The sequence below is a fragment of the Sciurus vulgaris genome (genome assembly GCF_902686455.1).
Source record: "Sciurus vulgaris genome assembly, chromosome: 15".
Taxonomy (NCBI): domain Eukaryota; kingdom Metazoa; phylum Chordata; class Mammalia; order Rodentia; family Sciuridae; genus Sciurus; species Sciurus vulgaris.
Window position 1 is genome coordinate 77,791,378 of NC_136476.1, and position 24,947 is coordinate 77,816,324.

The following is a 24,947-nucleotide window of genomic DNA, read 5'->3' on the forward strand; positions in this document are numbered from 1 at the left end:
CAGCTCAATGCAGGCACCTCCACAATGCACAGGTCAAATGTCCCCCAGCCTCTCAAAGCACAGCTTATGAACAAAGGACTCACAATTGCTATGCTTGTATTTTCTGAATATGTGTTTGATTGATAGTCACATATCCTCTTTCTAAATTATATAAAATTGTATGCTTAAGGGGAAACCTGCAGGCTCTCTCCTTCCCTCCCAATGGAATCTTCCATCTCTCCCTCCCTTGGAGTCCAACCACGTGTGATCCATGACCTCTTCCCTCCTTCTTTATCCCTCTCCTTTACCAGGAGAGGTAAAATACTTCTCAAGACTGTCCCCAGCTTCAGCGCCTTAGTTTAGGTCTGCTTGGCCCTCCCCTGGGTCTTTGCTATGTTCCCCTAACTGGCTTCCTGTTCAGGTGACATTCTCCCCTCTTCCTCAAGGACCACTCGAGCATCACCTGCTCCGGACAGAGTGAACCACTTTCTCTCTGGGCCCTACCGGCACCTTGGACTCTGACCATTTATCACCTCGATCGACATTTACCTCCGGTTGCAGGCCGGGGGCTGTGGGAGGGCAGGGACCCTTTCTTACCCTACTCTGAAACCCTGTCCCCAGCTCACTGCAGGGTATACAGCAGGTGCCACAAAGCATGTGATGACCTCTTCTTTTTCTATTTCGTATAAACCGGAAATGTGATTTTAATTAGATTACCAACTTCTTAAAACATGATTCGACGCTAATTAAACAAAGAGGCCTTTATTCATCATCAAACCGAGAAATGTTGGCTACAGGTAAGAGGAAAGCTGGAGGCTCCTCAGCTCTGCAGTTACAGCAGGAGAGGGCTATATTTGGGAGCCAATTAATTTCACAATGTTGAGAACTAATGCATTTAAGATTCTGCCATTCACACCCATTTTTCTCCATTAAAACGATTTAACTGTGCAGTGCCTGTCATCATCTTGGTGTGCGTATAACAGCTTTCATATAAGGGGACCTCAGAATTGTCAGATCTAACCAGTGGCTTACTCCTTACCTTCTAAAATCGCAGTTAATTTTAAGAAACTTTCAAGTTGAGTCATTACCATGAAAGTGAGCCTGGAGACGAGGAAACGCCTTCCACACTGGCTTCTGAAAGGAGAGGTGGAGCCACTTTCTTCCTTTGCCCTCTGCACTCTCCCCAGGAAGACCCGGCTCCAGCAATGACCCAGATGATCACTGATGGACACGCTGACAGCCAGGAAATCAGTGACAATAATGACAATGATGATAATAGCCAACATTTACTGAGCACTGACGTGTACCTTAAAGTGGACCTGTCTGAAACCGGACTTCTTTTCTTCCCCTGAAATCTCTTCCTCCTGCTCCATTCCTCATCAGAATTCATTGCTTCCTTCTCGACCTCTCATTCCTGGGTCCTCCAAAGGCTTCACGTCTCTGATTCTAGCCAAGCCCTGGCCTGCTGAGTCGACAGGAAGGACCCTCTTCATTGATTCCCTTGGTTCTACTGCCCAGTGCCTCTGATCAGAATGCTCATTTCTGCCTGTCAACTGGCCCTGCAGCTTTTTGGCTCTCACTGCTCCTGTCCATCCTGGGGACAGTCATCCCAAGAATATTTATGTGGCACAAATCAGCAACTCCTCTGTCTTTCCTGTCTCCACCCAGTTGCTCTGGCCAAAATCCTGGGAGCACCTTTAGCTCCTCTTTTCCAGTAGGACTCCTGTCTACCCTGTCTTATGGGTCTGCTGAGTCCTCACACCTCTTTCCTTTCTCCATGTCCAAGGAGCTGCTGTGAACGGCCCTTCACCTCCCTCAGGCTCCTGCCTTCCACCAGCCAGTCTCCACAGAGCAGCCAAAAAGCAGATCGTGTCAGGAGGGCTCCCATGGAACCTAGCACAAGACCTATACTCCTACCCTGGCCTCACCTGCAGCCCCAGGCCAAGAAGGCACATCCGGGAGTCCCTCAGCAAGTGAGCTGCTCAGTGTCGCCATATCCACTCATGCCTGTAATTACAGAACCGGGGACGGTGTACAGCAGACCATGGCCTTGGTAATCCTGAAGGTCACGTGGCATGCAGCAGTATGGAGAAATGACACATGTGAAACATTTTGCATAACCGTGAACCACCCCATCCAAGTTGAATTAGCAAGTCACTTAAGGAGTGAATATCTGCAGAGCAAGAGTTGTGCTCAATGTAAAGATTCCCAGAGGCCTCTGGACACGTCCCCTCATGCCTGTCAAGGGCCAACCGTATCATAATTACTTACACATCTCCTTCTCCCTTCTGGGGCGGACAGACCACGAGAGACACTAAGTTAAAGACTTATTGACTTAATAAACGAACACAGACCTACGTGGGTTGATTCCATGGATGCAGGAAAGACTTGCCACTGTCCCCACTTAACTCACCTACTTATTACTGCCCAAACTATTTTGCCAGAAGATGAAACCTTACATAATGGAAAATATGTACAATGATAATCTGCTACATATCACAGATCTTCATGGTTGTCCAAGAATGGTCAAAACAGGAAGTGGGAAACCTGCAGAGGCCAGGAAGCCCAGTCAGAGATTGTGTCTGTTTCTTGAAGCATCCATCTTCCCGTATATGGAAGGCTTCTCGAAGCTCCTTGCTCCTACCACTGTCCCATCCTGCAATGGTATAGATGTGGTTTATTCCCCAAGCATCTGTGTGTTGGAAGCATGGTCTCCAGGGTGTGGATGTGGGAGACAATGGGGCTGTTAAGAAGGTGGGGTCTGGTGAAGGTTCTCAGAACAACAGAGGGTGGGTCGCAGCTCTCCTGTGATCACCTGCTCCCGCATGTGCCCCCACAATTGCCATGCTCAGTGATGTGACACAGCCCAGAGCTCTTCACCAGACCTGAGCCAATGCCGGTGCCATGCCCCTGAACCTCCAAAACTATGAGCTAATTAAACCCGTTTTCTTCATAAGTAGTCTGCTTTAGGTATTTTGTTATGGCAATAAAAAGCAGATTATTTTAGTCAGCTTTTTATTACTGTAACAAACACTTGAGATGATCAGCTTTAAAAGTGGAGAGGTTTGTTTTGGCTCACAGTTTTGGTGGTTTCAGTCCATGATCAGGCAGACCCATGAGTTTGGGGCCTGTGGCAAGGCAGCACATCAGGGTGAAAACACAGGGTGGAGGAAGACATCACTCCATGGCAACTGGAAAGTGAAAAAGAAGGAGAGGGAGGGGCTGAAATCCCACCATACACACCCCCAGCGGCCTACAACCGCCCACAGGCCCCACCTCTTAAAGGTCCCACCACCTTCCAATAGAGCCAAGCTGAGGACAGAGGTCTGGGCCTTTGGGGACATTTCAGATCCAAACTGTCACATGAGAGCAGACCTCAGAGGTCAGCCCCATAGCCCCATCCCTGTCCTGGAAAGGCACCACAATCAAAAAACGTTGTTAAATAAGTGAACGAATGGTTTCAGAAACCCACCCATCTCTTTCTTAAAGTGTGAATGAAGAGTAAAAATCAATCTTCATATCATAAAGAGCTAATAATGAGAGAGTAAAACACTAAGTTAACGTGACGCTTACAAATCGCTAATCAAGGTGATTCAACACCATTACCACCTTCCTGGAAGGAAGAACAAACTACAACCAAATTAACGAAATGATAAATAGAGTCCAGGAAGGCTGGTTGCACCATGAATAATCACTGGAGAACTGAACTCCTGCCCTTGGGGTAATAGCAGAATGTGGGGCTTCACTGGTAGAGCAGGAAATACTGAATTTATTTTAAGTGAATTCACATGGAATGACAGGGGAAGTATTAGTGGCATTTAATACATTTCTATAACATACTTATGCTATGTTTTTAAATTATTTTCATTGTTTTCCAGATGATGTTTAACTGAAATACAAATCCCTATGACGACCAGTCAATCAAGTGTAGGCAAATGGAGAGTAGTAAGCTCATCACAGTGAGGAGTGGAAGGAACTGGTCAGCGGCCCCACCCAGTGGGCTGAGTTCGGAACCCAGCCTGACCCACTGGCCATGTGAACTTAGGCAATGACTCAGTTCTCAGGTCAGATTCTCTCCTTCAGAAAAAACGGTATTTGCAAAGATTCTGTAGAATTCAACAAGACAGCCGTATGTGCAAAGCACCGAAACCACCCCTGGCACCATAATCAGTAACAGTAACAGGCAACAACAGGCAGCTCAGAAAATGTGACATCGGCAGAGAGCCAGGTATTTGTTTTCCAGGGGAATCAAAACCCCATCAGGATTTCTTCATTGAATCAACTAGTAATTTTAGCAGCACAATCTGGAGACCTGTAGTTTAACAAGCAATGAATTAGAAACTGGCATCTGAAACCCTGAATGACACCTGCTTTTAAAAATGCACACAGAGTCAGGTGCAAGAGATGGTGGCTGGCCAGGTTCTCTGGAAAAGAGCTGGAAACAAACCCCAGGTGATCTCTTTTAATAACATCTTCTCTGAAGCACACAGGAGTTCATCACATAAACAGAGGGGGTCTTCTGGGGTCCTGTCAGTTTAATTCCACCTGACATCAGACCATTCTCGCTAGGATGGGCTGTGAAAATAATGAACACGATATCGGATGGCGAATTGTGCAGATGCAAAGGGCGGGAACAGAAGATGGGAGGCCACTGCTCTGAAAGAAGAGTGACTTGATCCAGTCTGTTCAGTGGGCCACCCACTGATCCGGTACTGGCCCCTCCTAGAGACTCTGCGAGGTTCTCCTGTCCACCCGTGGGGCAGATCCAAAGCTCCTTAGCCAGGCAATCAAGGCCCTTTATAATCAGACCACGGACAATCCTTCCGGCCTCATTTCCTCTGCTTCCTGCTGCACCCCCTCCATCCATACCAAATTACTTCAATTCCCCAAACTCACCCTAACTTTGATATTTCCATCCTGGATGCTATTGGAGAGAAAAATTATTTTCGAAGTCTGTGTCTAAGTCCTTTAAAGAAAGTAGTCCATAATCTAACCACCATGAATAAATCCTGCCATAGGAACTGAATCTCCCTGTGAATTTCTGGAAATCCTGAAAACATTCCACTTTCTGGGAAAGTCACCCTTTCTGCACACTTGTCCCTTGAAGTCACAGCCTTGAGCACAGGAGGTAAGCTAGAAAGGCCTCCCACTCACCCCTCCTTCCATCTGTCTTTCGAATATATGACATACCTGCGTGACAGGTCCCGTGCAGAGCACCAGGGCACCAGTAAATAAGATGTGGCCCTGACCCTAGAAGAGCTCTTGATCAGGACGTGCAATCCATAAATCCAGTCAAGTTTGTTTGTGGCTCAAAATGAGAACCAAATAAATATATTGGTTGAATTAAGACAAATGTGCAAACTAGTAACCACACTCTATACTGGAAGTGCTGTGCCACAGTGGGCACAGGGGTCCCAAGCCACTGACAGGGTGGGGCTCACTTCCGGAGGAGACAGAGAAGGCTTCTGGAGGAGGGGAACAGCAAATGGCGAGGCAGTCACTGGGTGGAAAATGGGTAAGGAGGTCTCCTGGGCAGGGGAAGAGAGTGTGCAAAGGCACTGGGGCACCAAAGGGGCATGGCACACTTGGGAGTCACCACAAGTTCGCCATGGCTGGAGAGCAAGGGAGTGAGGGCATGAGGGTGGAATCCCAGGTTCTTTGCTCCTGAGCCCCAGCAGAGTCTCCCTTATCAGTTCCCACTTAACAGAAAAAACAGTATGAAATACATCGAGGTCCACGGGAGACCACAAGACAAAGCTGGGGGGTACTTTCAAGGCAGGGATTTTGACCACATGGTGCCCTGAAGGTCAGCCTGCAGGATTTAGGAAGATAAAAAAAGTCCCCATACAAAGAACAGTTTCCAGGTTACCACAAGTACCAGACTACAGGCAGGGCAGGGAGGCCCCTTCTAGAGAAGAGCCAAGCAGATGACTTATTTCACAGGTGACAGACAGGCTGGCTACCCACAGGCCCCTGTTAGGACTCGAGGCCCTCAGGTTTGGCCCACACATGGGAAGCACCCTGGGGAGATGCTCTTTGCTTAAAACATACTCGGCCTCTGCCCCGGAAATTCTGGTTTCATTGGTCTGAGCCAGGGTCTGGGCATGAGTGAACTTCCCCCTGGGTCCAAATTGCAGACGAGCTTCAGAGGCAATCCAGGTGTTTGCCGGAGTCCCCATTCAGCCTCCCCTAGTCACTAATGTCACCTCCTTGGTCCTTCCAGCGCTCCAGTTTGGGACCCCTAACATAGTATGCCACCCAATCTAGTCTGCCCTCATTCCTAGTGTGGTAATTTTTACCCCAGTTTATAGAAAGCAGCTCAGGGTCAGGGTCCTCTCCCAGGTAACCCAGCGGTCCCGTGTCGAAATGAGAGGCCATGCTGCTTCCTTTCAAGCTGCCTGGATTATTCAGGAACCTTCCAAGCTTGCTGCTCAAAACCCCTGAGAGCTTGAAGTTGGCTGTGGCAGGAGTATTTGCCCCGTGGAACCCCATCAGCACTGCCACGCCAGGGGTGTGGTGTTTTGTTTGTTGGAAGGCAGTTTACCAGCACACCTCTTCATTCCAAGGCGCCAAGAAAAGGGGGAGAAGAAGTCAAATGATGTTTCCTTAATTTCAGGAACAGATGTAAAATGCACTCTAGAAAGATCTCAACTCCAAACGGTATTGAAAGGGTTTGAGAATCTGGAGAGATAAATCCCAAGTATGTGGAAAGTATACATCTGTAATTTTGATCAAGATGCCACATGGGTGCAGAGACTTTTTGCACGCCTGCTACTGGCTGTGTGCATTTGACTCAAAGTCACTTAGTGACAGGGAAAAGGGAAAACGCAAGAGTGAACAAGATCTCCGGAGGGGCTCCCTGTCTCCTCCACGAGAGCACAAGAGGAGATGTTCTCGGAAAGGAGCCGCCTGGCAGCCCTCTGCCTGAGCTGCCTTCACGCCTTGAGTTCCCACGCTGGAATGCTGCGCGGGAGCCTCCTGTTACAGAATGACAGAGACACTAGCGGAAGTCACTCACCCCCTGATCAGTACCACCACGGAGCTCAGCTTCACGGAACAAAGGACTGTGACATTTCTCCTCCCAGCATGGTTCCGCTATCAGCTTGGCTCCATAGCTATCAAGTCCAGTTATGGCTGGTGCAGTGCATTTAGAAGACGGAAGGAGGTTGTGAATTGAAAAAGAATAAAGGAAACTCCCGGCAACTGAGTGCTTACTTTATGACCAGGCACTGAGCTAGATATTCCCAGATGTGGTGCGTACCTACCACTTACTGAATGATTGCATACCGAGCCCCATCTGGGACCCTTAGTTGCATTATCTCATTTAATCCTCTTGATAACTTTATGAGTAGCTACAGTCCCCCTCCCCCATTTTACAGAGGAGAAGGTTGAGGCTTAGAAAGCTGCAGTCATTTCCTGCATTAATAACCAGAACACAGCTCCAGCACCAGAACCATAGCAATGGGCTGCTCTCTGTCTTGAGAAATGGAAATACTTCTGGTAGGGAGAAAATTGTCATTGACTTAAGCTCTGATATTCATTTATTCAATATTTACCAAAAAAATCAAAAAATAAAGGGAAATGAGGGGAGGGGGTACTGGGGGTGGGAAAGATGGTGGAATGAGACAAACATCATTACCCTGCATGCATGTATGATTACACAAATGGTGTGACTCTGTTGTGTAGAACCAGAGAAATGAAAGTTGTACTCCATCTGTGTACGATGAATGGAAATGCATTCTGCTGTCATGTATAACTACATAGAGCAAACAATAAAAAAATAGTAAAATAAATAACCTGAGCTTCCATATTAGGATGATGGAAAAAATGAAAAATTTAGGTATGTTTCTGTAATTAGCAAATCATAGCAACTCTCTGCAGCAGCTTCCGTTCATTGAGTAATGTTCACCCTGTCTGAGAACCACTTCATGAGAAATGTGGGATCCTGGAGGTGAAAATGACTCATGGGCCAGCTGGGCCTCCCCTCATGCAGTGCTGGCATCTCCTGTATAATCCAGAGTGAGGTCATCTTTTGGAATCATCTCACAAGACCGTGTGCAGGATTAGGTGGAATACAAGTGAAGTGCTGATCAACCAATAACTGTCACATTAGCAGTGATTATGTATTTAATTCCTTCCTCATTCACTCGGGGCATTTGAGTGAATTTTGGAGACTATTATATACCAGGCTTGGGATAAGACCCAAGTTCAACCTTCAGGGCCAATTTTGGAGGAAAATTATTGATTTGTTAATTATTTCCTTCAATAAACATTTACTATTATGTGATGGCATTAAGCTAAGAACTCTAGGGAATCCAAGACAAATTAATGGGACAGCTAAGACATGTTCACCAGTAAGTACAGTGAAATAACAATGAGCAGAATAATTAACATTTGACGCGATGTTTCAGCGCTTATGAAGCACTTTCACACTTGGATTGATTCCCTTGAGAAACGGAGATTCCCATGAGCCAAGTGACGGGTCTGTGGTCTCGCAACAGGGACACAAGTTTGATTTGAACCTGTGTCTCTGTGTCTCTCTCCTCAACCATTAGCTCTTGGCCCCTCCAGTGCCAGAAAGCAAGCCTGCTCTTTCCTGAGGCAGCCCCGTTCTACTTTTAGAAAAATTTTAGATTCTTAGAAAGCTTTTTCCAATATTTATCCCAAATCTGCCCTCTGGTAGATTCTGTCAGTCTTTGCTCTTCCCTCCAGAGCCATCTTGAATACGTGTATCCCCCCTTCCCTAGAGAACCTTCCCATAGTTACTAGTCCTCCAAGCCTTCTCTGCCCCCTGTGACATGGCCTGTGTCCCTGGTTCTTCCTGTTCTGCCAGTCTTCCCCAGCCCAATCTGTCTTGGTCTGAATTGGCTCCTCCTCATTTGTTAGGACTTGTTGGGGGTAATCTTTCCCAGTGACTCTTCACCGAAGACTTGGTTCTATCTGTCCTGTGCTCTGCACCTCTACTGGCATATCTACCAAATGACACTGGATGGGAAACATCTACTAGCAAGTGGAGAGCTCCCGGAGGCCATGAGTGAATTACAGCCACTCATCCTGAGTGCTCACCGTGGCCCAGACCCTGTTGTGGGCACTTTTTACCTCAACCATTCAAGATAGGTACTATGACTTAATACTCCCTTCCTGGGCCTGGCAAAGGATAGCGGGTTCTAAGTTTTTTTTAGAAGTCAATGAAATTCCAATTTATTATCTTCAAAACCTGGTTCTATAGTAACACACAAAGGCCTGGGTGTTAAAGGCTTGGCATTCAGCTTGGTGCTGTTGGGAGGTAGTAGAACCATTAAGGGGAGACCCAGTAGGAGGAAGTCGGGTCACTGGTGCCCCGGAAGGGAATACTGGGACCCGAGCCCCTCCTGCTCCTCTCTCTCTGCTTCTTGGCCACCATGAGGTGACCAGCGTGACCAGCTTCCTCCACTATACACCCCCCTACCATGCTGTGCTGCCACCGGCCCTCCAGCAACGAGGCCAGTGGCTAAGTAATGATGAGAAACCAAATTCAGTTTCCTTCTGGGTCAGCATCTTACTTCCATGGACTGAAACCGTGAGCCAAGAGAAACCTTTCCTCTTCCGAGTTGATTATCTCAGGTGTTTGTCACAATAGTGGAACTCTGGCAAATACACCTGGTGTCTAGAGTGCGGTTTCCCTGGGCAGAGCCGAGGCGGAGTCTGACCCGGGAACAGACCGCCCCGCGTGGATCTTTCCGAGAACCTCGCCGCTCAGGGCTTAAGCACTCGCTCGCGGGAGGAAAACAAACGCTATAAAAAATGGGGCCTGGAACTAGACATTAGCAGTAATGATTGCCAAGAAAGGGGCGGCTCTGTTCAGTGCTAAATGTCAGTGCCATGAAAGCTTGGAGGGTCTTTCAGAGCCTCCTCCTGGCGTTGAGAAGTTTGTCACCTTGGCATCCAGCGAAGACAAGATGCACCGTGGAATGAGCCCAGCCTGGCTCAGGGGCTGACTCTGCAGACATCAGGGCCTGATGGCTCTGGTCAAATTAAACCAGAGAGTTCTGGCCACGGGAGCCCTCCATAAATGTGATGACGACGGTGACAGGAAGGACAAGAGGAGCATAGGAAAGCCAGCATGTCCACCCCCTTCGTTTTTTTCTTGAGCGTACTTCAAGGGCTGCCTCTGGCAAGGGGAACTGTCCCTTGAAGCCCAATGGCAGAATATCAGCTTATGAACACACTAGGCCTGTGTCAAGTTCCCACTAATGATTTCGCAGCATAAATTAAATGGAGTGAATACTTTCTAATGGTGGCTACAGAGTTACATGACAGCTTCCAGGAGAATCTACAAAAATAGCTGGAATCAGAGGGACAGTCATTCCAATGCACACAAGTTTCTTATTAATTTCCTTTCTTTCTTTTTTTTTATTTTTCCTTCTGGTTCGTGGATCTCCTTTGTAAGAGCTGATAGGAAAGAGACACATAACAAGCCGCCACGTACCCCCGGCTATTTAAATAAACCGAAACTGGGAGCTCTGACAAAACTGCATAGCAAGTAGAATTTGAGATTGTGCTAAAGTCACCTCCATAAATAATATTTTCTTTTTATATAATGCAATTTATATAAATCTGTAAAATTTTCAGAGGCCAATTACATATGCAGTCTCATTTGACCTTCTATTACGCATTGAGCACTTCCACGTGCCTGACATTTTTAATCTATTATCTCACTTAACTTTACAAGGACCAATGATTCTCTCTCTTTCACAGGTGGTTAAGTGAGGTAGAGAGAGTCCTCTGGGATCACGCAGCATTCAGGAGGAGGACCAGGATTTGAACCTGGGTCTGTTAGACTCGAAGCGCAGCCTTCCGCTCTAGTTACTCTGCTTCTGTTTTAGGAGTGGGCACTCTGTCCCTACCCTTCGTACCTCCTGCAGGAGGAACACCATCAGCACGGTTCTGGCCTGTCACAAGCTCCCCCCAGGAGCTGGAATGCCTTCGCGATTGGTGTCTGGAGGGAAAACCTGGGCAGAGGCAGCTCAGCCCCTTCTCCTCCTTCCTTCTCATTTCTGCTGCTCGCAGGGCTGCCCCTGGTTCCCCGCCATCATGAATCCTGCCGGTGGGGTACAGGGGAGCAGCTGGCTGCCTGAGTCTCTGGATCCTGCGTCAGGAAACACGTTTGGCCACAGACGTGACATATTCTCCAACCTCACCATAATGACCGTGACATTTTATCTCTTCTTTATTCCTTTGCCTTATTATTACTCAGATCCGAGGTGGAAGACAGGGCTCCTTATTGGGCCTCTTTCCACAGTCCTTTTATGACCTCCACTTTACAGAAAAAGCTCAGGAAGAAGTGGGGCTCTTTCCAGAAGAAAAGAAGTGCAAATGGAGGCAATGTGTGTAAATAGCCCCATACGCTGTTGCGTCACACCAAGTGTTATTCTTTTAATTCAGAGATACGCATAGTTTAAGGAGGAGAAAAGAAGAAGAGGAGTGATGTCACCCAAATGACTTAAATGTAAAACAAACCAGGAGAAAATACAAGTTTGAATGGACACATCACAAAAGAAGAGGATGCCATGCACCCACCAATCCTTACGTCTTAATCTAAGGCAAAATATAAAGTGATCTGAATGCCAACAAGTGCCTAGAATAGAAATGTAACCAAGGCATTTCCCTTGGCAGGATCCAAGAACCCCTGTACGCAGACTTCCACACCCTCCCTCTCAAATCCCATCATAAATAGCCAAACCAAAAAGCCAACAACCCTTACGTGGGATGTAACCGCACTCACAAAGTAAGCACCTATTTTTGAGTCCTCTAGAATTTGGAACCATCCAGGGACTTGCCTGCTTCTGAAGTTCTACTAAAATGCATGCTGTGTAACAGCCAGAGACTTCTGTCGTGATTGGTAACGGAACTGACAGAATCTTAGGTCACAAAGGGTCTTCAGCAGTAGAGCCCAAGCCCCTTGCTGCGGAGACAAACAAGGTCCACCCTCCACAGCTGGGCAGGGGAGTCATGCTGAATTATCCATAGGCACCAATGGACACATTGCCCACGGCGTGTGACCAAGGCCCCAGTTGGTGGCACAGCCAAGTCTGAGACCAGGGTCTCCCCACACTAGTGTTCCTACCCTTTCTTATAGTGCATGGTCCTTGGTGACACTTGCCGGTTCCCTCACTGATATCACATCTTCAATATTGTCAATGTGTCACAGCTGAGGCCACAATGAGCTGAGGCTTCCACAACCAGAGGAAATATGTCTACAACTGGTAGAAGCAAGAGCTAAGATTCAAACCGGGGAGACACGGGGCTACGAGCAGCCACGCACCGTTCTGTCCCCTAATTGCGGACCCGGTTTACTGATTTCAAAGATGCTAACTACTATCTTGGGCAGAGGATAAACACGGAGCCTCGTAATGTCACCCTTACGAAGCAGCCAGATTATGAGAGCACCAGAAAACGGCCTGCTGTATCCAGAACTATTTTAAGAAACGCAATCTTGTTTCCCTTCTTCAAACTAATTAACGTTTACAACCAGAACTGAAGTGCTTCTCTGAATGCGACAGAGAAGCAAATCATTCGGGTTGGAAGCAGGAGGCTGGACGGTGAGAGACTGTCAGAAACACATTTCGCAAAAGCACAGACACTCTGGATGATAAATACAACTTCCAATTAAGCCGCCCTCAAATATCTGGCAACTAATATCTGGGGGTTTAAAAGCAATGGGAGAAATTTGCAGAGCCTAAGGGTTTCCAGATGATAACATCTTCCTTTTTATATTGTATATCTCTCTTTTTAAAAGGAATAAATCACATGCACTTGTAGAATCACAGGACTTTCACAACATAGCAGGCTCTACTGACGAACAACACACAGCCCAGGAAGTGTGGGGACCTGCCCAAGGTCAAGTGTGAAGTGATTACGGCTGGGTAATCACTCAGCACAGGACCTTGATCCCAGCCAAGTCTCCTCCGGCGGTCAGAGCTGCTTTTCCACGAGAAGACTGCTCTTATTTAAGGTGCCTGTCCCTGTGGCACAACAGTGGAGAAGTTCATGAAAATCTATGGAACCCATTTTCAATTTGAGGTGCAAATTGAACAAATGTTTTGCATCAGGGATTATCTTAATTAAACTATTTATATGAGCACTGTTGATTTACTTCAGTCTTGCTGAACTTCATTAAACTTTCCATTTACTTATATAAGTTCCTATGATAATAAACTTAAAAAAAAAAATTTACATGGTAGAAAACCTTCCAGTTGGCCTTCTGTATTGAGGGAAAAAAAAAAAAAGATTACATCTGTACTGAATTTTTAGAGATGACTTTTTGGTCATTATTCCCTAAACAATACAGTATAACAAGTATTTACATAGCATTTACATTGTACTAGATACTCTAAGCAATCTATGGTGATTTAAAGTATACAGGAGGATGTCTGTACATTTCATGCAAATAGTTCACCATTCAGGACATAAGCATCCACAGATTCTGGTACTGTGGAGAAACCACATCTCCCACAGATTCCAAGGGACAACTATATTTTAATATATGTCCTTTTGTAAGAATGGTAATGATGTTAATGATACTAATAATAATAATTTTCATTTATTGAATTTCTTTGTGCTCAGCACTATGATAGGGACTTTCTATAATAGAAACAATAAGGATAATTATAAAATAACTACCACCTATTAAATGCTTACCATGTCTGGGCAGTATGCTATATGTTAAGTACTGTAATTCATTTAATGATCACAATAATCCTATTAAGTACCTATTACTATTATTCACATTTTACTGATGAAGAAACCGAGACTCAGAGAAGTTAAAGGCCCCAATTTTCACAGAGAGCAAGAGGAAGAGTCAAGTTCAAACCCAAGTCCACTGGACTCCAGAGTCCTTGTCTTTTGCACTATATAAGGTTATATCCCCTATAAAAGTTTTTGCTTCAAGTTCCATTTCCAACAAGGACATTTTAGATTCAAGGACAAATTAAATGGCATGAGGATGGTGTTTGTGACCCATTCCCTGTAAATGTCTTGGCTTTCTCTGTGGTTTGGAACCAAGTAACTCGGCTACCAAATTCCCAGAGGGAAAAAAGAGCTCACAACAGTGGGATAATCAGATAATGCTGAAATGTGAAGAGGCTCAGAAGTATGATGAGATTTGGGAGCAAAATACAATTTGTCTACTGTTCTATTTTAAAATATTCATGAGACAAAGAAGCATTTCCATATTCAATAATTAAGTGGCTAAAATCTGCAACCTGATATATTTACCGATCATGAACGACGCATTCCTAGAAGGACCAAAGTTCAAATTAGCAGCCCCACAAGCTGCCACTTTGCAGTGCAAAAGCAAACAAATGAGACAGAAATGTTGCTGTTGCCTAGAGAAAAAATTTCCCCCACCACTTGTTCTGCTGTAGAGAAAGGCTGAGTGGAAATTAAGAATGTATCTAGGACTTTGCCTGCAAACCAGCTGGAAGAGAATGAAAAGGGGAAAATCGGCAATCTTTTCCTCTCATTAGAAGCACTGTTTGAAAAGCCTCTGACTGTGCCTTACAGGTTAGGGTTTACGATCATTTAATATTCCACTTGTCTTACGAAACCTGCTTGGAAAGGCAGAGGCAGGAAAGAGATGGACAGAAATGTGAATTTATGAGGTGGCCCCAGTGTGACTTGTTTTCGGTGCTGGGGTCGCAAGCACTACAAGAGCTCCATTAAACTAGTGCATCCTGCTCCCTGGGCCATCAGAGAACTCTCTTCAGGGGTCTCCTTCCCCAGGGGCACCATCCACCTCTCCTGCACCTGGATGAGTCCCACTGAGTCCCACTCTGCAGACCCCGCTGGGGCTAAAGGGTCTTCAGGTGGTCTAGGACAGACACGGGAAGGGGCTAGGAGGCGAGTGTTGTACCTGCCCTGCAGCGTGGGCGTCCCCTGGTCTCAGGTTAGATGTGCCAATGGCCAGACACTCTGGAGGTGGGCTGAGCACTCTGGGCTTTCCCAAACCCTCCAGGTGATTCTAACACCCCCTGAAGTTTGGAAACCACCCTCCTCCAGCCGGGGTGGCCTCTACCCTGTGTCCCCACTAGGCCCCAATCAGCTTGTGCTGACAGCAGGAAGTTAGCAGACCAGTAGAAGCACCAGTGGAAAGGGGATCCCAGAGCTGATGCCCAGCTCTGCCCTCCCTGCCGCCAGGGTGGCCCGGCCGGCTATTCTAATAGGGCTGTAGTTCCATCTACTCTAGGCAAGATGGCTGAGGCCTGATCCTTGCCACGGTCTCCCACCCCAGCCCCCGTGCCAGGGGAGGAACTTGGCTTCTCCATTCTTCCTCACAATGTCTAGAGAGTCCCTGATCAAGAAGTTCCTCTGCCACTGTCTTATCTTGACACCCTGCCCAAAGACTCCCTCCACCACCATGGAAGTAAGATGCGGACCCAGGAGGAAACTGCATCCAGTTTCTCACTGTCCTGAGAGCCCACCCTTCCCCTCTCCCCTTGCTTTCCTGGCTCTGTACCCTTGCTCTCAGACTGCCGCTGATGCCTGGAACAGTGCACGGCTGGGCACAGGCAAAGCAGCTATAAGTACCCACCACCACTTAGGAGTCCAGCAGAAATAACTGTGCTTAGATCCAGCAGTGGGGCATGGCCCAGGCCCTGTACTTAAGAATAGCCCACTCCAGCCCAACTCTGGTGGCTCTTTGAGGCCAAAGAGACTGCCTGCACAGAACCCATGCCCCATGCCCTCTGGACACCTGCTATGGGTACTCAGGACCCTGGAATTTCCTTCCTAGACGGCCGGTGTCCATCTTTCCAAGAGCAAAGGGTGCATCTGCTGCCGTGTTAGCTTTTCATCCAGAAAAAATACCTAGGAAAATAACTTAGAGGAAAGGTTTACTTCAGCTCATTGTTTCAGTCCACAGTTGGGGGCTCCACTGCTTTGGATCTAAGTGAGGTGGAACATCATGGTGGAAGGGTGGGCAGAAGAAAGCTGGGCAGGAGAAGCACGGTGTAAGCAACAGAGAGAGGAGCCAGGATGCGCTATGCCTTTTCCAGGCACACCCCAGTAACCCACCTCCTCCACCCAGGCCTCATTTCCTTTCAATAAGGCCATCAAATATGAATCCCTCGATCGATAAATCCACTGATAAGGTCAGAGCCCTCATGACCCAATTTCTCCCCCAAATCTTGACTTTTTAATGTTCTACGTTGGGGAACAAAGCCTTCAACATATGAGCCGTTGGGGACACTCGACCCAAACCATAACAGGCATCTTTCCCGGAGTCATGCGGGAAGGTCAGGGACAGCCAGAGCTAGGGTGGAGGGGGTGGGGCAGTGGGGGCGGGGCCAGGGCATGTGAACCAGAGTGGCCGTCCCCACCCCTGCAGTGATGGATGGAACCAGAAGAGGGAAGAGATGGAGGAGCTGGCAGAAGGCTGGGGCCTCAACTGTACTCTTTCTTGGGTGCCACAAATGTTAGGGGCAGCCCTGCGTGCAAATAATGAAAAATCAATGGAATAGCATACGCCATGCCCCTGGAACTCAGGAGATGCCTCGGAATGAGTGTACCCCAAGGTCTGCTTTGCTACCTTTTATGACACAACCAACCTGCAAAGACATGGTATCCCCATTATGGAGAGGAAGAAAACAGGTCTGAGAGAGATTAGGTGACTTGGCCAGGATCACACGACAAAGAACTGAGCCCGAGTCTGATGAGCCCAGGTCTGGTGTTTCTTTACACACTTGGCTATTTGCTCTTGGCTTGATTACTTCCAGCTATGTGGAACTCACTGCTCCAGTACTCCTTTGAGTCAATTTCTCTTTTTTCGGTACTGGGCATTGACCCCAGAGCCTTGCACATGCTAGGCAAGAGCTCTACCACCGAGCTCTACCCCAAACACTTTCTGAGTCAGTTTTTATCTCAGGCAAAAAAGGTATTTTTTTTTCCCCTGAAGCGTAAATCTGTCTGCAAACTTGAGCTATGGTTCCTTTTCTGCCCACTGGCACCTGCAGAGAGTTTATCTCGTCTCCCACTAGCAACTTTTCAAGCTAAAAGTGGCAAAGCTGTCCTGTGCTGGGGGCTTTTCATTCCTCCAAGCTGAACGTCCCCAGCACCTTCCCCTTTTCCTCCGAGCAGAGGTTTTCCAGTCCCCCTTCCTAGTGAGGCCTCCGAGGACAGATCCCAGACTCTGCCCACCGTGGCCCCTCACAGGGGTCTCGTGCCCAGAGCCTCCACACCTCACTGAGGCCTCGGCTAGTAGACTCAGCATGCAGGTAACTGCTCCCGCCACCAGCATCTGTTCTCCAAGATACAGAATCCCCAGTCCCAAAGCTTGCAGCCTGCCATGCTGCCCGAGTCTCAGTTTCCTTGCCTATAAAATGGGATGATGACTCACGGCACACTTATTTTGGGTGGGTGTGGTTTGAAATGACTATAAGTGGCAGGGTGCTGTACAGGTGTGTGGCTGAGGACAGCAGAGGAAGGCAGACTGGGGAAGCCTGGCAAGGCAGGTGCTCTGGAGAAACCCCTCTGCCTGCTCTGCTAGTTTAGTTCCTCTGACAGGAATTAAACACCCCACCCTCTGACCGGCATGGGCACAGCTTCCATCTGGGGCCCTTGAGGACACCAAGGCATTGCAAGGAGCCCAAAGGTGAGTTAGGACCATGTGGGTGACACGCACAAGACAGCTTAAAGGCAGGGTGACCCTGAGCCTGGCAACAGAGCTGGCAGCAGGGGCTGAGGTCTTTCAACCTGCCGCTACGGTTATGAAGGTGCCGGAAAGAGCCAGAGTCAGCAGTGGAGCCAGACCTCTGTCCCAGGTCAACCCCATGTCACCAGGCTGCCACAGAACCCACCTGTCCTAGGCAGTGTCTGCCGTGAGGACTGCCTGCTTTCCTCTAAGGGACCCATGCCCTGTGCCCCTGACCCAGGCACCCAGCTACCTATCACATCTGGAAGTCTCTTGAGCCTCCAACGCATCCGTCCAAAGCTGCGCCTTTCCCAGGGCCCTGGCCTCCACAACCGCACCAGCAGCCTCGCAGCTGAGGCCCTTTCCTGGCTCTTTGCACTCTTCTCTCACATCCATCATCACCCCCTCGCCGCCACCCCTCCTCCTCAATGCCTCCCCTCCCCAGTATAAACATTCTGGCGGTCCCTACCACGGCCACCTAACCCAAATGACCAGCTTCTTTCAAAACTCTCAGCTGCCCTCATGTCCAACACCCTAGCCTCACTCCAATTTGGCTTTCACGCTGCAACCAAAACGATTGCTTTAAACACCAACCCATGGCGTCACCTTGCAGCCTAGAACTTGTCTGCGGCTTTTAGGATAAAAGGCGAAATACTCAGCCTGACCCATCAGGCCTCACGGCAGTTTCTGGTCCTGATTCCTGACACCTTCCCTGCTCACTCGCTGTGATCCCGCCATGCTGGACTTGGCTTTGGTGTGAAATTGTTTTATATATAACTATACCTATGTATGTAAACACACACACACACACACACACACACGTATATATGATGCCTACATTTGAAGAATAATTCTAATATCTATGCAGCCTTCACCTAGGTTAAGAAACAGAACAGGGCCCACATTCAACATCCCACCAGGGACGCTCTCAGATTGTGCCTCCCTCTGCCGCCCCACCAGGTGTAACTGTCTTAAACTCTCTGATCATTACTTCTCACTTTTCTTTATATTTTTGCCACTCAGAGTTACATCTCTATAAAACAAAGTTTAGTTTTGCCTGCTCTGAGTTTTATTTCATTTAACTGTACCATAGGTAAGTTTTGATGGCTTACTTCTTCTGCTCTACATCAATATCAGTGCACAGGGCTATGGTTTGTTCATTTTTGTGGACATACAGTATTCCAGTGAGAAATGCCCCAAACTCGAGCGTTCTGTTGTTGTTGGATGTTAGTTTGTTTCCAGCTTGAGGAGCGTTTGTGAAGGGGCAGCTGCAAACCTTCTGGAGTGTTTCCAGTGTCTGGAGAGCCTCTGTTTGGAGAGAGCCTCTGCCCCATGTCCCTCAGCAGACCCGTTTCTTCTTCCACTGCCTCCACCCTGCCTCACATCCCCTAGTGCCTGGGCCCAGCTCGCCTGGAGTTGATGCTCCTGCTGCCTCCTATACCCGACAGAGACTCACGGGCATCCTGGACGCAACCTCGTCACAGGGTTGACACATACCAAGCCAACACTCACTCATGCGTTCATTGATTCACGTGTTAGGAGCTTCCTGGGACTGGCCTCCAGCGCCGCAGAGCCAGGGTGCAGTCTGGAGGAAGGGCACTCCCAGGACAGCACAGGGGACAGCAGCGCTACAGACTCCTGGTCATGATGCTCAGCCAGCCTTGGGGCGGAGGAGCTTGCGGGTGGATCCTACTCCTCCTGACTGCCCGGATTCCACCTTCGCCCACGCCCCTCGGTTAGCCTCTGCTAGGAGAGCAGCAAAGGGCTCTTAGCTACTGAAAGAGAAGGAAGAAATGGAAATTGCATGAAAAGAAAAGGAAAGAAAGCAGCTGGTGAACATTGCCAACCATTTGGTGTGATAACCCAGGGCTTCAAATGATTACTGAAACCAGCTTTCATTTTGATCTTTTCATTTCTTTTAATCTAGCAGATAATTAGAGGGAAATCAAATCCATCCCTAGAGCCAAAGATCAACCTGTCACTTCTGTAGCTCTTCCCACTTACTTTACCACCTCTTCCCTCACACACACACACACACACACACACACACACACACACACTCCAGGTTACAGATATTGTTCAATTTATTTAAATACATTCAGATTGGACACTTCCCATGACAAGTACTCTCTTAGGAATAAGCAACAGTTTTCCCTACCTCCAAATTAAGAACTTCCTCATTGCTTTGCAGATTTAAAAACATCCAACTGAAAACTCCCTTTTATGGATGAAGATGCCACAGTAGAGAGGGGGAGGTGACTGTACCACTTACAGCTATAAACAGCACAGCCAGGATTTACCCCCACAGCATCCTACTGCAGGGCCCTGCTCTGCTCTCTCACCTCTGCCTGAACAGCAGGAGTGGATCTGGATTTCTGCTTCCCCAGCAGCTCCCTCCCAAGATGGTGTGTGCTCATTGCAAAGAAGCTTGAAGCACAAGATGCTAGAGATAAACATTCTGCAGCAGGGGGGCAAACTCCAATCCAGCCATGGACGAAAATGATGTTTACAAAGAGTTGTTAATAAGGGACATTACTGTCATATCCAGTGGAGAAAAATAAGAGCAGCATACAAAAATCATATACATGGTATGGCCTCAACTATAAGACACAGATGAGAATCGTACAATTTTTTTTATTAACTGAAAAATTAACAGAGGTTGACTCTGAGTGGCTGAACTTGAGGGAGGTTTTATACTCTACACGAACTTTCATAATGAGAAAAGTCCACAGTACTTTCATAATGAGAAAAAAAAATTAGTTAAGAAATGGGGGGCTGGGGATATAGCTCAGTTGGTAGAGTGCCTGCCTCGCATGCACAAGGCCCTGGGTTCAATCCCCAGCACCACCAAAAAAAAAAAAAAAAAAAAAAAAAGAAAGAAAGAAATGGGCAGCAGAGAAGCAGCACCTTTCACACTAAAATGCCTTTCGGGAAGCAGGACTGGGACCTGGCCTGCCGAAGGGTCTCCAGCTCCACCGGACCCTTCACCCAGCTTCCTGCCTCCATTCCTCCTTCCCAACTCTAGTGCCCATTCCTGTCTGAGCAAATGCCAGCCCTGCCTCCTTCAAGAAGCCTGCCTTGAGCGCATCATGTGAAACTGCCAGGCTTGTTTTCCAAAAAAGGTCTAATAGCAACAAGCCCATATGGTTCCACCTACTCCTTGGCCCAGCCCACCTTCTTCCCAGACTTCGACCCAGCCTCCAGTTTGGGACACACAACTGCACATGAACAATTTCTATTTGGTGCCGTTCCCTCTAGTCCCCATGTGTGGGTCCTGCTTGAAGCTTTAGTTCTTCTGCCCATTCCAGAGGAAACTGGCAGCAGAGAGAGCGCTAAGTACTTTCAGGTCTGTCTTCCCACAGGGCCCGAGCTGGATGGGATGCTTTGAATCTCAGCCTGTCTCATAAGTGGGGTGGTCCTGGGCACATCCCTCAACCTCTCCAAGCCTCAGAATCCTCAAGTGTAAAACAGAAGTAGTCAAGCCCCTGCTGCAAACAGATGTTGTGGGAACAAATGGAAATAAATGCAAACTTTACTACCATGTTGTACACAGTAAGCAGCCCAGAGGCACTTCCTTGTGAAACAGGCCAGCAGCAACCATTATTCCCTTATATATATATTTTTTTTGATTTGGTCAAGTAGAACTGGGTACTAAAACTCGGTCTCCTGAGCTCAGACCATGCTGCGTCCTTCCAAGAAGCGAATAGCTCCTGATTTTAGAAACTCAGGAATGTTCAAAGCTCACTGGAGCAGCTCACGAGGAAATTTCCAGATCACCCCTACCTACGTGCAATGACAATGAAGGGCCCGTGCAGGAGCCAGCAGTGCCGTGCCCCAGCAATGGAGGCTGGCTGGCCGCATGCTCCTCTGGTTTCTCGTCTGCGGCTCACATAGGCAACAGGGAGCACATGCCCAGGCGAGGGGCTCGGTTTCTGCCTAATGGCCCTCTGAAATGACACTCCCACATCAGCTCAGGAAATTCCACCTTCCCATAAGTCTCGGAAATGGTTCCCTCTCAACAGACTTCACGCAAAAGAGGCTTTTAGTGGTTACTTCTGGCTTAATGTTTCAACACTTCCAAGCGGAAGAGACTCATCTTGTTTTCTCTCTCGCACATAAAATAATACACCTGTCATTAGTCATCTCCTCTCCAATCTTCCTGGAAAACACAGGCACATTTTTCTAGTTTGCTGACGGCCCCCTGGACCCGAGGCCCTCTAGGCACAGAGCTGGAGCATCTCCAAGCCACAAGGCCCCAACCTCGGGCGAGCTGTGTGGAGCCTCTGGCGATGGGGGGCTGGGGGGGAGGGGCAGTTTGATCTCAAACAATTAAACTTCTGGACTCTTCTCCAGGCAAAGTACACATCTGCACAGAATCGTGTGTTGTTTCTGGGCTCAGATATTCCCACAGCCTTCACGCGTTCCCAGGGAAAAACAAGCTGTGACTTCTTTAGCTTGCCACTCAAGGCTGTCCCCTTCTGGCCTCCGGGGTTCCATTTAGCTCCCTGCCTCCCTCTCTAGGAATCCCCCTCCTGCTTGAATTCCTCAAATTCCCCCACAGAACCCTGCACCTTTGCCTCCTTCACCAGGAATGCCTTCTTCTCAGTTTTGTATATTGAATCCACTCGCCCTGTAAACCTCAGCTCAAGGGTTATTTTCTCTGTTTTTAAAAATTCTTCCCATCAGGAAATCCTCTCCCCTCTCACATTCCTCCCTTGGTAATTTGTCTTTGCATTTACCGTACTTAGCATCTTTTGCCTTGTAAGTTTTTATGTATGGGTCTTGCCTCCCCTTCTGACTTGTGGGCTCATTCACTGCGTCCCCTTGGCACACAGTAAGTGCTCAATAAACACTCAAAATAAATGAATTCCTGTTTCTCTAATCCATGCATGGTGCAAACGAGATGATGCAAATGAATATGCAAGGAGTCACCTCTGTGTGACCTGGATTTATAATTTATATGAAATCTTCAAAGGTGCTTGGGGTCAGCGTGTGATGATCTATAGGGTCTGGCCACAGAGGAATCCTTTGGCATCAACTGAACCCCAGAATTTCAAGCGTCAGTTGTGCACTTATGGATGGGCCATTCAACAGGATAGCCAGATGATTCTTCTGGAAGAGTCTGTTTCCAGTCAGAAAGATAATGTCTTTTATTTATGATGGCATGTTTAGTGTAGATAGTTGGGAAGGCAGTTTCCCTATCACTGGGGGGATTTTCAATAAGAAATACCACCAACATAAGGGGCAGGGGCCTGGGTTCAGAAATTTTCTGCTTAATATACTTTTCGTATTCTTCTGCATTATTGGACAAAGTCACATTCCTTAGTCCAACAAGACCCACCACAAAACTGAACCACTGGGACATTCTTTACTCTCCATTCTCTTAGAATGTTCCACCTTTCTTCTCCATTCTACATAGAATCTACCTATTTTGGGGATTCATCACCTATTGGTTTGTTCTAAACATGGCTAAGAGTCAAGGTAAGAACGAAAGCGGCTCCCAGGAAAACCTTCAGCAGACAAGCATTTCTGACCAGTACCAAAGGCGCTCTGGCACGCTGACTTCTTCCTCTACGACAAACCCGGTTGTTATAGTGACAGCAGGTAAATAAAACAGGAAGGGGATTGTGAACTGTAACCACAGGAAAGGGTGCTTCTGGGCCTTATATAAGTCATTTTCCAAATAGACACCTTTGAATTAGCCTACACCCCAGCGCCCAGGCACTGTGAAGCGGCATAATGTCTGTCAAACCCCCTCAGATTTCTCCAACTCTCTCGGCCTTCATTTATGTTACTTGGGGGCTTTACAATTCCTAAGAAGGGGCTCCAATTATCGGAGATATCTATGTTCAGGGAAAGGAGCACAGTGTTAGAAAAACGACTCCCCAGGGGTAAATTGACCTTCCGAAATTTAGTCAATCGATGGAATAATTACCTTGTCTTAAAAAACAGCTGGGGAATACAATTTATTCACTTCTGCTGGTTTTTAAAGAAAAGGCAGACTTAGGCTATACAAATATCTGGAGAAAAGTGGGAGCTTCCTGGTGCTTTTCCTTGTTTATCCCCTCATCCTCTAAGCAAAGCTTTGGGTACGCGGGAGGAACAGAGGCCAGGGCAGCGTGGGAACGCTGATGAGAGGCAAGGAGTCAGGATCCGGCTCCTGCGCTGCCAGTGAGATGCTTAGTGACTCGAGGCAAGTTAGGGACTTTCCTTACACATGGTTCAGGGGCCCAGAGCCACTGTGTCCACATCTCAAATAGGCTGTCTCGGGAGTCGGTGAGTTACCGGTTCACCATATGCATGATTTTAAAGAAAATCTGAATGGACCACCTGCTGACTCCAGGAGGCTCCTAGATGTCATGAGTCCCTGACATGCATCATTCCATTGTATGGCCATGACAATCCATCCAAGGAGGTACCTTGATTCCCACTTTACAGACAGGACCCAAGAATGAAGCAACTTGGCCACGCCCACAGCACAGTGATCAGAGATGAAAGCTTTCACCCCTGCATGGCTGATGCCAAGTCCGATGCCCTGCCAGGCCATGCTGCTCCTCCTTTAGGAGCACTTCCAAGGGAGATTTTCAAACCAGGGAGCAAACTGGCATGACGATGCCTAAGATCTGTGCTTCTATCAGGAAAATGGAGGGTTGGACTAAATCAGATGTTCTGATAACTTCTCCTAGCACAGAAGTCGCTTTCCCCTCAAATGAAATCTTACAGAGAGAGCCAAAACACAAAACAGATCACTGCAGCACCCCTCTGGTGGAAAAGGAGATGGCTTCCACCCAAATGTCCCTCACCGACAAACAGATACCGAGATGTGGTCTGTCTCTGTCACGAGCAGGAGCGAAGTCCTGCCACCTGAAGCAACACCGGTGACCCTTGAGAGCATTGTGCTGAAGGAGGGAAGCCAATCACAAAAGGCTGCACAGAATAGGGAGTCCATAGCAGATGGGTGATTGCCAGGACCCAGGAGACGTGGTGGGTGGTGCACTTAACGAGATGGGTTTTCTTTCAGAGTGACGAACGCTTTGGAGCCATAAGGAGTGATGGCTAGAGAACATTATGAATGTACTAAATTATAGTTTTTGTTTTGGGGATTGAAGCCAGGGCCTCACGCATGCTAGGCAAGTGCTCTGCCACTGAACTACACTCCCAGCCCTCAAATTGCATACTTTGGTTAATTTTACAATATACGAATTTTGCCTCCACATAGGTGATGTTTCCAGAATCCCTCCCCATTAGTGCCTGCACAGAACCCTACTATGGAAATCTGGAAAGTTACTAGATATTGCTG

At 47.7% G+C, this 24,947-nt stretch overlaps 1 protein-coding gene across 7 annotated transcripts in view; it reads right to left on the reverse strand.

The window, feature by feature from the left end:
- The window catches only part of TTLL11 (tubulin tyrosine ligase like 11), a 234,160-nt gene that overhangs the window by 105,091 nt on the left and 104,122 nt on the right, over positions 1–24,947 (reverse strand). Inside the window, exon 7 of one of the 7 annotated variants that reach the window (XM_079113778.1) lies at positions 10,899–12,983. The exons of the other annotated variants lie outside the window; for them this stretch is intronic. Coding sequence (XP_078969904.1) covers positions 12,965–12,983 — 19 coding nt within the window. The 3' untranslated portion in view covers positions 10,899–12,964. Of the gene's footprint in view, positions 1–10,898; positions 12,984–24,947 lie in introns of those variants that run through there. 7 annotated transcript variants of the gene reach the window in all.